Source organism: Perca fluviatilis, chromosome 3 (assembly GCF_010015445.1).
Source record: "Perca fluviatilis chromosome 3, GENO_Pfluv_1.0, whole genome shotgun sequence".
Lineage (NCBI taxonomy): Eukaryota > Metazoa > Chordata > Actinopteri > Perciformes > Percidae > Perca > Perca fluviatilis.
The window spans coordinates 14,869,941-14,883,119 of record NC_053114.1 but is presented as its reverse complement, the minus strand read 5'-3'; the positions used below and the strand labels follow the sequence as shown (position 1 = coordinate 14,883,119).

General features: G+C 38.3%; 1 protein-coding gene across 1 annotated transcript; it reads left to right on the top strand.

Annotated features, from left to right (window-relative positions):
• The first annotated feature begins 1,980 nt into the window (after positions 1 to 1,980).
• On the top strand, positions 1,981 to 5,098 carry LOC120556084 (gonadotropin subunit beta-1-like). Its single transcript, XM_039795469.1, has 3 exons — positions 1,981 to 2,080; positions 3,241 to 3,424; positions 4,815 to 5,098. Exons 2-3 carry the CDS (start codon positions 3,266 to 3,268, stop codon positions 5,016 to 5,018), a joined length of 363 nt encoding a protein of 120 aa, XP_039651403.1. The 5' UTR covers positions 1,981 to 2,080; positions 3,241 to 3,265; the 3' UTR covers positions 5,019 to 5,098.
• The last annotated feature ends 8,081 nt before the right edge of the window (positions 5,099 to 13,179 follow it).

Here is a 13,179-nt window from a genome sequence, read left to right as displayed (position 1 = left end):
TACTTTTACTTTAATGCAGAAAGTTTGACCTGTTAACAGAAAAGACACTGACTTTTGACCTTTGTCGATATTCCAGTGAGTGGTGATTTGTCTGTGAGCATTTTTCAACAAACAAAAAGCAACACCAGAATGATTTGAATGATGCCATAAGTACAAACAAAATATTCTTTTCATTCTCAAAACTCATTCAAATTTGTCGACCAACAGTCTTGCACAACTCGCTCTGTCAACATATTTTGGTTGATCGTGAAATGATGAAGCTTATTTCACGGGCATTTAGCAGAAAGAGAAATTCATAAAGCTTCTTTGATGACTTGCAGGATAATGTTTACCTCAAGAAAAGAAAACCTCAAATATAAATATGAACACTAAACTGACAGTGTTGCGTTTATAATGTTGTTCAGTATATACTGAACAACATTATAAACGCAACACTTTTGTTTTTGCCCCCATTTTTCATGAGCTGAACTCAAAGATCTAAGACTTTTTCTATGTACACAAAATGCTTATTTCTCTCAAATACTGTTCACAAATCTGTCTAAATCTGCGTTAGTGAGCACTTCTCCTTTGCCGAGAAAATCCATCCACCTCATAGGTGTGGCATATCAAGATGCTGATTAGACAGCAGGATTATTGGGGGGGGTCTGGGAGGGATCCGAAAACCAGTCAGTATATGGTGTTAGGATTAGGGTTAGGGTTCATCTGTGAACAGAACACCTCTTCAAAGTGCCAGATGCCATCGACTGTGAGCATTTGCCCACTCAAGATGGTTACGACAAGAGAAAGAGATGGTTGAACCCTAACCCTAACCATAACCCTAACCCTAACCATATTCATTTTTGAATTTAAATAAGATGTTTTTAATATTGGGATAGAATTTATTTTGTATTGGGACGCCAGGCTTTTTATTTTTTTATTTTTTTTATTTATTCATTATATAACTCTATATGTATGTATATATATATGTATGTGAAAAATAAAATTTATTTATTTTATGTATTTACTTAGTTTTTTCTCTAGGAGAGACACCAGGTTAGTTGTGGAGGTGACCTTTTATTTAAAGTTTTTAATTTCCCGCGGTCCTTCCTGTCCAGTGGTTCTTTTAACCTTATTCTTAATTTCTGGACGTCTTTTAAACAGCCCCCTCTTGTTTATATAACCAAACCCGTTTTTTTAAGGAGTTCTTTAAAGTGTTTTATTCACACCAGTGGTCCCCTTGTGCCCGTGCCCCTCGTAGCACCCATCCTGGGCGCTGCGTTTTAACCCAAACCTAACCATAACCATAACACCAGATACTGACTGGTTTTTGGACCCCTCCCAGACCCCCCCAATACAGTAAAACTGCACATTTTAGAGTGACATTTTATTGTGGCCAGCCTAAGGCACACCTGTGCAATAATCCTGCTGTCTAATCAGCATCTTGATATGCCACACCTGTGAGGTGGATGGATTTTCTCGGCAAAGGAGAAGTGCTCACTAACGCAGATTTAGACAGATTTGTGAACAATATTGGAGAGAAATAGGCCGTTTGTGTAAATACAAAAAGTCTTAGATCTTTGAGTTCAGCTCATGAAAAATGGGGGCAAAAACAAAAGAGTTGCGTTTATAATTTTGCTCAGTGTATATAAAATCTGGCATTAATACCCTGGAAAACTGACAGACACAAAGCAGGGAAGACGGAGCATGGCAAATGAATGTATCGATGCTCCTGTCAGGGTTTTCCATCTCACCGTGGGGGCAGATTTAATGTGTCATGTCTGTGGACCATCTAATCCTTTTACTCATGTAATCTAAACAAGATGTCTGTAGATACCGACTCGCTGCTCCTCATGTGAAGAAGGAAAGGCCTTGAGCCGTGGGCCATCCCCCAACTGTTGAGGGAAAGATTTGCTTTGAAGTCTAAACAGGTGGGAAAACTAGCACCAAGCCCAAGGTTGAATAGATTACAAGGATTTATGAGCAACACTATTTAAGTAACAGAGAGAACCGCCACAGGTTGACAGCTGGTACAGATGTTGAGCGAGTAACAGAAGAAACAAGACTCTCAACTGAGGTTCAAAGCAACAACAGAGCTCTACAGGTACGTATTCTGTTTAAGATTCATGTAGATTACATGCAAACTGATGATTCTGTTTATAATAATAGTAAGTTATGCAACTGTTGTGAACTTTTAACTTTGCTTTTCTGTGAAAATAATGCTTTGAGCACCCCAAACAAAACTAGGGCTGCATCTAATGGTTATTTTCATTGTCAAATGATTATTTTCTCGATTAGTTGTTTGGTCTATAAAATGTCAGAAAATGGTGAAAAATGTTGATCATTGTTTTCCAAAGCCTGTGATGTGCCTTTGTCTTGCTTTGTCAAAAACTTTTTAGTTTAGATATTTAGTTTACTCTCATAGAAGTAAAGAAACTAGAAAATATTCACATTTAAGAAGCAGGAATCAGGACATTTCAACTTTTCTTCCATAAAAAAATGACTCAAACTGATTAATTGATTGTCAAAATAGTTGTTGATTACTTCCATAGTTGACAACCAATTGATTAATGGATTATTCCGTGAAGCTCTAAACAAAATTGCAATCACCTCAATCATTTTTTTTGTTTCAATGTTTAACCTGTTTTAACCTTATTTTACTCTGTAGCACTTTGGGATTGATTCTAACAACAAAAAGTGCCCTACAAATAAAATGTATTATTATAACTATAATTATTATTATTATATTTTGGTCTGATCTGATTACTGATGAATCTGATTTTTCTGAATGTCTATAAAAGGCTAATTTACATATTCTACAGAGTGAATAAAAATCTGAAAGTGAAGAAATTAACTTCTATTTACAGAGGCACTCCTAAAACAATTTGGGTTTCCACTACAGATTATATTCTACTACAGCACATACATACATACTACTACTACTACTACCACTACTACTAGTACTAGTACTAGTACTGTAATAGTAGATTTACAAACTGACTTAAACAGTGATTTGAAAAGCCTAGCTGCTCCAGATGGTGTTAGACATTAACCAGAGATGACTTTTTTTTAATGTCCATGTAACTGCAAAGGTGTTTCAAGTAGATGCAAATTTGAGGAGGCACGAAAAAAACATAAATACCTCTGCCCTTAACCCACAAGCTCCTGAAAACAATTAAACTGCCACACTTTAATCCTCATAAACTTCATTTTCTGACATGGATCAATGTATCTGATGTCAGATCTGATTCCGTCCTGTTGCAGGCATCTGTGGCGCACCCGGCAGAGGATGCAGCTGGTTGTCATGGCAACAGTGCTGGCACTGGTGGGGGCGGGGCAGGGCTGCAGATCCAGGTGTCATCTGACTGAGGTCCGCATCCCCGTGGAGAGCTGTGGCATCACCGAGTGGATCAACACCAGAATATGTTTAGGACAGTGTTACCACGAGGTGATGGATGACTCAAACGCCAAACATACTAAGTTGTAAAACAGCATTTCTTAGTATGAACTAATGAGACATGTTCCAGCCTGTGCATTTACCGGTATTCTGCTTGTATGCATACAGATGTTAAGTTCAATTCTTCTCCAGTGTATAAAGCTGTCACAATTTGAATATTATAATGGTGTTCGGAAACATTATTGCTTACTTGCTATGTTAGATAAGCTTGAGGGAGTTTTTATTTTTATATTTAATTGATTTAACCTCAATTCAGCTTAATACAACTTCATCACAGATTCTTCTACAAATTAGACAAGCAGAGACAATTCTGTTGAACCACAGAACAAAAAGTGACAGGTCAGCAAACTTCATTAATTCAAATTAATTAAAAGGTTAAAAGGTTAAATCAGTAATGTGATGACCATATGGACAATTATTTAAAATGATAGGCTTTTAAAAACCTTTTCATTTTGCTTCTCAACTGAACAAAATGAAAAGTACTTTTCAGAAAAAAAAAAAAAGTTTACCAAGTTATCTGGATAACTTTATTGAGTGAAACCAAGAACCTTCTCAAATCTGGAACATGCCCTAACTACAAAACCATGTTTTACTCTGTGAAGCGGCTCCTTGAAATAGTTTCCAACATTACTGATGTAAACAAACCGTTAGCAGCGTCAGAAATTCGGAATGACCTATTATACTTAGTTGTGGTCAAAAATTTGTCAAATCTGTCAATCAGTTACAGATTATAGCAGCTGGCAATCCTGTGTTCTAACTTTAGTGGTTAGACAGCCCCTCTGATCTCCATTTGAATCAGGCTTTGCAGGGGCGGACTGGGACAACAATTCAGCCCTGGCAAGTCCGTCCCATTACCGGCCCAATTTCAGATGGGACATAGTTGCTTTATAATTGCAAAAACAAGGCTTGCGTGACAATTTGGCAAAAGCAGCATGAGGCGCACTTACAGGCTTTCATAATGAAATAATACACTCAATTCATAAAACCTTCAAATTAACTACCATGGCACCATTTTAGAATGGAAAAACATGCATATTTAAAACATATTATTAGGCGTGTGGTTTTATTTTGAAAGTAAAAGGCCGACGGCACCAGATGGGAGGCTCCAGGCTGCAGCCGTACAGTCTTGCATATTTTTGTCAAACTATTGTGAAACGCCAGTGTTGTTTCTTTTATCCAGCGCCTTTTATTGAGCGCCCCAAATCGGCCCAAGAGTGCATCGGCCCTTCTGGCATTCGTCAGAAGTGCCTGCCTTTGATGCTTTGTCTCTTCATCTGTCTGTACTGTTTACATGTGCAGACATGTGTTATCACCTACTCATGTGAGGGACTGAATTAGTTGCATGTGTTTATTTACTGTCATCTGTTGGTGTCGTTGACAGGATTCGCCCTACATCAGCCCTACTGGCAGGGAAAAACAGAAAGTCTGTAACGGGGACTGGTCCTACGAGGTGATGCACATTAAAGGATGTCCAGTGGGTGTCAGGTACCCTGTGGCCAGAAACTGCAGGTGTACCGAATGTAACCCCGAAAACGCGTACTGCGGGCACTTTCACGGACACGTATCCAGCTGTGTCTCATTTTAAAGAAACCTCTCGTCTATCCTACATTTACTTATTGTCTTTGTGTCACTTGACCTGGTACCAAAATAAACATGTATCACTAAGTTTTTTTTTTGTTTGTCTTTTTTAATAATTTGTCCTTTAATTTCTCAGCTGTCTTTAATTAAAATCATCAGTCACACATTTCAACCTGATCTGATCTGTCGTTAATACATCCAACAACACAGATGAAATGTCACAAGTCAGTGCAGAAGATATTGCCTGTAGATGTAGCAGCGAGATAGCAGAGTGACTTTAAAGTCATAAAGGTCGACTGAGAGATTAAATGTCTCACCAACAGTTGCCCTTTTCTGTCCTGACCAAAGTGACTGATCCCTAAAATTCAATAATCCTGCGGTCCAAGTTTTCATGCTGAGAATGGGAGGTCATCCCATAAGAAAAAGAGCAGGCCTCACCTATTTTTTGACAGGTGGGAATGAAAATATAGAGTTTGCAGTATACCCAAAAGCTCCACTAAAGTGCCTGCTGATCAGTAGGCCACACTAAATTTAGAAACAGCGCAGTAGGCAAAATCTTGCATATTTGTTTCTGCACTTGAGCCATTATCCCATGTAGGCCCTTACTGTAATTATGCTGCCACTGTTTATTGTTTCTGCGCTGTTGTTTAAGTAAGAGTTCGACATTTTGGGCAATATGCTTATTCGCTTTGAAGCCGAATGTTGGATGAGAGGAACTCTTGTGTCCAATTAAATAGAAAGGTACAGCCAGGAGATAGTTAGCTTAGCATACCATAAAGGCTGGGAATGGGGAAACAGCTGTAGTTCAGCAGATAACCCCCTACAACCGCAACGTGTCGTTTTTACTCTTTGGTTTTTCTACACATTAAACAAATGAGATATGACGTGTTAATCACTGAGCTTTAGAGGTGCTGGTATATGTGGATAGGTTTTTACCTTTGGAAAGAGTCAGTTTAGCTGTTTGTTTTTAGTCTTTATGCTATGCTAAGATACACGTCTCCAAGCTGTAGATTTATATTTAACAGACAAATATGAGAGTGGTTTCAATCATTTTGTTTCTCAGTAATGAAGTAAACAATTGTATTTTTCCCAAAATGTTGAATTATTACTGTTGTGCCTATAGTATACATTCTGTGTCTTCACCATAGACAGTATAAAACTTCTTCGTCTTAACACAGTTAAATCAGTCATTTTTCAAATATCGGCGCTCATTAGCAGTTTTTCAAACACAATAAATGAACCCTTTGAAACAGGTCCATGTTGAAGTTGCCTTAAACAACAGGACCTGCTTGCAGCTTTGGTGTGTTTTGTCTTGAAGATGACTTAATATCATCGTTCAACAAGAATGTGAAATATTCTTTCACTTTGGACAAAAGTCAAACCACAGCAGTAAAATCAGTGCATGTGTTTGTTCTGCAGAACTGCACTGTTTTTAATCTTAAGCTGGGGAGTTTTGTCTTCAAAGTCAAGAAACTAGAATCCACTGATGAGCATCTTTGCAGAGAAATGAGAAGAAGAAGAAGAAGAAGAAGAAGAAGAAGAAGAAGAAGAAGAAGAAGAAGAAGAAGAAGAAGAAGAAGAAGAATATATATCAGTGCCTATGCAGACTGTCATGGTTACACTTGAATGTATCTACATAAGAGTGACATGACACTGTCATGAAAATGTCATAAAGCATTATGTCATAAGTTTTATTAAGTCATAAACGTTTATTTTAGTAAGTGTCATTCGGTTTTGTCATGGCAAGTTATGGTTATGGTTAGGGTTAGGGTTCATGTGTCATGACTGTGTCATGACAGTGTCATGTCACTCTTATGTTGAAAACTTAAAGTAAAGTGTTACCACTGTCATTGTATATTTTGGGCCACTATCAGATGTAGAATATAACAGTCTCGGTAATAGAGTTTGGAAAAGCCTTGTTTTTAGCCAAAAGCAGGTGCAGCTTCTGAGTGTGCAGATTGCTGGCGTAACATCTTATTAATCCTGAGACGTGGACAAACCTGAGGTCTCCTGCTAATGACAGAGAACTCACTCATTAACACGAGAAGCTGTTAATTACTACCTACAGTGTTGTGACTTGGCAACGTATCAGCGTTACCCCAACATGATCTCCTTTAGTGTGGGCAGCATCTCATTCAGTATAATGGGTTGTCAGCATTAGTGCGGCTAAGGATTTTCATTGAGAAAATGAAACAATGATTTATGTCAGTATTTTAATTGTATTTGTAAGGCATAAAGGTGATGACCCAAGTAGAAGAAATCTGGATGTAACAGCTCTTTTTTTCCTAGACAAAGAGAAAGAGTGAAACATTAAAAAGATAGGGCAGCTCCAAATGATGAACTATTCATTTTTATTGCTAAAATATGGTGAAGAAATGAAGAGAATAATTACACCACACAGGCAACTTTGGGCTTGTTGTGACAGTTTAGTAACTTTTTAAGGACTGCAAAATTGTTGTACCACTGTGTATCTTTTCCCTATTTTGACATGTTTTTTGTCATGAATGGGTACTCCAGCATGCAGTTGAGGGACTCACGAGGGATAGATTAAACAAAGAATGGTCCAAAACGAAGCTGCAGGGGCCGAGATATTCTCACTTTTAGAACCTAATATGGGTAAAGATCCCCAATAATTCGTCTTTCATTAGACATCATGAGGGTTATTTTTTTTTTCAAACTTTGGAGAGCTCCCTTCAGAGCCAAAGAAGACATTCAATGTTTTCACAGGCTGAGTAGTACTCCTTATAACACGTAAAGTGAAGTTAAAATAGGCCAAGTTCCCCTGTGTACTGTCTCAGAGAGAAAATTAGGGCAAAAACAACTCTATTAGCGTGGTTTCTAGAAATCAGTGTTAACATTGTTGCTGTAAAGTCTAATCTGGAGTGATTTTAAATGTGTGCAACTGGAGAACACTTGTATTCACAATAAAGCGTGTCAGATTTTAGCCAGCCAGTAGTGCAAGGGTCAAAGCCATAGTGCCCTAACAAGTGAGACAATCAATGAAATGATTTATGATAGAACGTAATGGAACAGAGTGATCAATGACAGAAAAAAATGAAGTTGTAAAAGATATAAAATGTGAGAAGAATACAGAGAGTATTTGTCTGACAGCAGTAGTGCTGGGTATTGCTCCAAAAATTTCCAGTACCGATACTGATACCGTGACATTGATACCGATTCCTAAACACTAGTTTTTTCGATACCAATTTTATAAAACAAAAAGAAATTACAACATTAAACATTACGGCGCTTTTGATTTATTTTGCAGCTCCTACTACATGAGCCCCGGCCTTTCCTGCGTGTCTTTACGACGTGTAACGTTAGACAGCCAATCACAAACCTTCCTAGATCTTGGTAGAAGCATGCTGCATGCTTATTGGCTCACTGACGCTGATGAGATTTACTCCTTGGTTATTGAAATTGGGTATTGAATGACTAGGCATTTTTCGATACTCAATACTTTAGAGGCAATTCGGTCGGTGCCTAAAAAGTGTCAAATTCGGGACCCAGCCCTAGACAGCAGCACACTGCAGCAAGTTCAGGAAGAAGATAAATGAGAGAGGGAGCTGAAGTATTTCTTAGACAGACAAGTTTTCAGATTGTTGTGTGGAGGAAAAGGAGATGGAGCGATGATCGACCCTGCAGGGGAAGCTTAACTAAGCTGCTTGTAGTAGAGGAATACAAGCTGACATGAGATAGACTTTGGCCTTCAGGGTCCCTGCTGTCTTAGCCTGTACTATATCACAATGTCAATATTTCAATACAAACACACTGAGGTACACAAGCAGCACAGAGAGTGCACGATAGATAAAATGACGCAATCGCAGGAAGATGCAGATAAAGTGATATAGTTCCTCTCCAGAAACGCAAATAAAAGGCATTAGAAGAGCACAAACCTCCACCGGTGCTGAATAATCCTCCAAAGACATCATTTTTACCACTTACAGCTTTGGGGAAATTAAATCAATTGATCCCAAACCCAAAAGCTAAAACTGGAATTTGGCATCAATAGCCATCATAGGTATGGCTGAAAAAAGACAATAATGGACTCCCATATATACTGTGAATCGACGGCAACATCTAATTAATTGTTCTTCGGCCATTATTGACTGGAGATGTTTCTTTTAAAAAAAGCAGCTCACAAACCCACAAATGTGCATGTAAAAACAGTGACTTCTTGCCAGAGGTTGAAGTTAGTTTGCTGATTTTTTGCTTATTGCTAGATTATTTTTTATTATTAGTTATTTGTTCCATTAATAATTTTTTTCCACAAAAAAAAAAAATAATCAAAAATGCTTATCACAAGTTTCCATAACCTGGTGTGATGTCTTATATATGCTATCTAAGATTTAATGTTGCACACATTTTGTATATGCCACTTCTCGTGCATAGGCTATGATCCTTATCATTTGACTTATGTATATGTTGGACATTGGAAATATTCACCAGCTGATTTTAATAATCTTAATAATGGTTATTTTTTATATTGTACTTTATTTTGTATTTGCACTGTTCCTACTTTGTACTGCAACTGTTGCAATTTCCCTCAGGATCGTATACAGATATAACCTGACTCCGCCAGATGGATTGCTTCGCATTTGCTCGGCATATCCATCTGGGAACTTTCCATTGGAGAACTTTTGGGAAGGGGCAAAAATACTGGTTAGCTGATTGTATAAACCATCTGTCTATCACCTATGTTGGTGATAGATGGGCCAAATCAACCAATCAGATCAACGAAGCGTATGGAAATACAACCACAAGCCCCTGCTGCTGCAGGCAAAGCATAGCTCATTAGCTCAGCAAGCAAGCAACATGTCGGTAAAGGATATTTGCCGTTTGTGTAACGAGAATTTACGAATAAAAGGCACCCTTTCAGGTTCCCGGTCCATATTCCAAAAGAAGGATCCAAGAGAAAAAAGCATTAGCGAGCAGCTAACATTATTAGGGCTACCGCTGTCTGAAAATACTGGTTAGCTGATTGGATAAACCATCTGTCTATCACCACCTAAACCCGCCTCAAAACCAACGCTGATTGGCCCGGTCGTTTGGCGAACGGCTCCAAATTTTCTCTCTCTCAAGATGCCAGACTGATCTGCGAGTGGAAAACTGGAGTTTGTTCGGCGGCGCTTAGACAGTGGCTCTGCAAAATAGTCTCGCCGTGTGTACTTCGTCCACAGCAATCTCCACCTATTGGTCCCAAAACGTTCTAATTAGATATCAAATGCCGTAAACATATTCATTTTTAATCTTTACAATCATTCCCCCGAGAATGAAACATGCAGGCCTGCCTTATTGCACGATCCATTTTCAGCGTGTAGCTTGTTAGCTCGAAGTTTGTTGTCGTTTCCCGAAGCGCAGGGATTTTAAGAATGGCAACACACAGAGAGCAGAAGCCGACAGACATCCTGGATGTGAGGTGAGCCACGCGTCGGATATCAGGCTTCATCCTAGAAATGTACTTCTGTTGATCCAGACTACCCTCAGGATTAATAAAGTTCTATCTTCTCTAAATTAGGAGACAGGATTGGACCAACAGTCCAAAACCCAAAGACATTACATTTATAATGATATAAAACAAAGAAAAGACTAAAATATCTCAACAAGTATCGGATGGATTGCCTTTGACATTCATGTCCGCTTCAGGATGAATTGTAATAACTTTGGCGTCCCTTAACTGTTTATGCAGCGCCTTCATCAGTGGGCTATTGCGCAAAACCAAGATAAGGGATTAAGCCGGGATATTCCAGTTATCCTGGATGAATTTAGCCTTGACTTGGTTGCACAAAAGCAGAGGCACCTAAATTTCCATGGAGATTTATTCTGTGCAGCTAGCCTGCTCCTGACCAGGCTAACAGCCAGGATTTATTAATCCTGGGGCCTTTTCTGTTCACTCCGCAGTGCTTATACCTTATTATTATTATCAGCCTGCATTAAAATACAACAGGTGCATATTGCTGTTCAGTAAAGCACTGTTATATAAAGTTGTGACCATTATTTTTTATAATTATCCATGTGACAGTCATTGTTAGTGTTATATTGCTGTATGAAAACTGCTGTTCATATTGTTGTTAGAAGTTTGATGAAAAAAAAAAGAGGGGGGGGGGTAAAAAGAAAAAAAAAAAAGAAAAAAAAAAAATTTTTTTTAATAAAAAAAAAGAATGAAAAAAAAAAAAAAAAAAAAAAAAAAAAGGGTTGGGGGGGGCAAAAAGGGGGGACAGGGGGGGGACCAAAAACACTTTTAACTATTTTAGTTGATTTATTTCTTTGAGTATTCTTTAACAAAGGACCATGTATGTTCCTCTTCCATGTGCACTGTATTTGGCATTCTTAGCACACAATGTGTGTTCTCTCCAGTGAACTGGGACTATAGTTTGGGAGGAATGAATAGTTATTATAGGTTTTTATAATTGTACAATCCTCCCTTATTATAGTCTTAGTTCACTGGACCAGTAACTATATAGTTGAGGCAACTGTACATCCATGAAACAACATGGAGAGGACACCTCAATGGTTTTTGGCCTTATATGTGGCTGGGGGGAAATAACTGATGAGTACACTGTGTTACAGTCCTGTTTCAAGTGTCCATTAAATGTATCACTTAATTATCTTTACAGTTTCTAGATTTTAGAGTCCAAATCTTTCTTTTCTATGTCCATATAGGCCTACTAGGAAGCAAAGCATATAATAAATAAAAAAGGAAACTGCCTCTGTAAAAAACAAAACAAAAGAAATTAAGTGAGAAAAAACGTGGCAGAAGCGGACCGACTGAATGATATAGCTAAAAATATACATTTACGAACTACTGCTCTTAAATGAAACCATTTAAGGAGTTAGGCTAATTATTTCCACAAAAAAACTGTTGTACACTTTGCCTGAAAAGCGAGCAGTGGAAGTAAATATATTCCTTAGGTAATTTACATTTTAGCCCATACAAGAGAGAGAGAGACAGAGTGAGAGAGAGAGGGATATGTACGCTTCACAGCATTGTAGATTAGTGGTTGTAATTGATCTTCATGGTACATTTCCTGCGTAACATTAGTCTTCTGCTCACTTTTAAGGCAAAGAGTACAACTGCTCTTTTGTGCAAATAATTAGCCTAACTTCTTGAATAGTATGGCAGTTTCAATTCAGAGCAGTGGTCAGTAAATGTATATTTTTAGGCTACTTGCGCATTCAGTCGGTCCGTGATCGTCTGCCTCGCTTTCGCTCATGTTTCTTTTTTACAAATGTGTCTCACGTTGTCATAATTCCATGTGAAGCTGCTGCTCACTCTGTGTAAAGAATACACAATGTGTATTCTCCATTTTAGTAAATCAGTAAATCTGTGATCGATAACATGGTCTATTTAAGAAAGCCGTGAACGTGCACTTATCCCAACTATGTACACCTGGCTTGACATAGCTTCACCTTCTCATCTTGGCTTGGCAAACGTGCAACCGATTAAGCAACGATGAGCGGATCACACTAAGTCAAGTTCGGTTATCCAGGATTTCATTTTACTTTTGTGCAAAAGCCCCCCCAATATGTAAAGTTGTTGTTTATGAAATACCTGCAAAACTAATGACAATGCCCCTCAGCTGCTCTTTGAGTTTATTGCTAATTAGCAAGTTAACATGCTAACACGCTAAATTAAGATGGTGAACATGGTAAATATCATGCATGTTAGAATTGTCATTGTGAGCATTTTAGCATGGTAAAGTTAGCGTTTAGCTCAAAGCTTGTATGTCAAGTATCGATTTATCGATTTTTGAAAGTGAATTTCCAGTTGACCCGATCGATTAATTGACCAATTGTTTCAGCACTACTGAATTTATTAAAACAAGCTTGCCACATCAGATCCGTGATAGTATATATAGGCCTACTTAGCTATACACACATAAAGGAGTGAAAGATGGGACAGCCACAATACTTCATCTTCTCTGTCAACATCCAGACGGACCTTCGGCCTACTCACTCTCATGTTCATAGATTTTGTTTCAGCCTTTAAACTCCACACAGACTCTTCTGTCACGTCTCCAGTTCACTGTGAACAAAGCAGGCTGGATATCCGCTGACAGATTTCAGTCCATTTAGGTCATTGGTGTCCTTTAACAGCGGCTTGGTTTAATCCAGCAGCTCCCCGGAGGTTTGTGCTCTCTCCTCACTAATGACTGCCGCAGCCAATA

Bases quoted from the DNA above. Each gene is read 5' to 3' on its own strand.
- LOC120556084 (XM_039795469.1), top strand. From the start codon at position 3,266: ATGCAGCTGGTTGTCATGGCAACAGTGCTGGCACTGGTGGGGGCGGGG. The intron at 3,425-4,814 runs GTGATGGATGAC...TGTCGTTGACAG, and splicing joins TAGGACAGTGTTACCACGAG to GATTCGCCCTACATCAGCCC.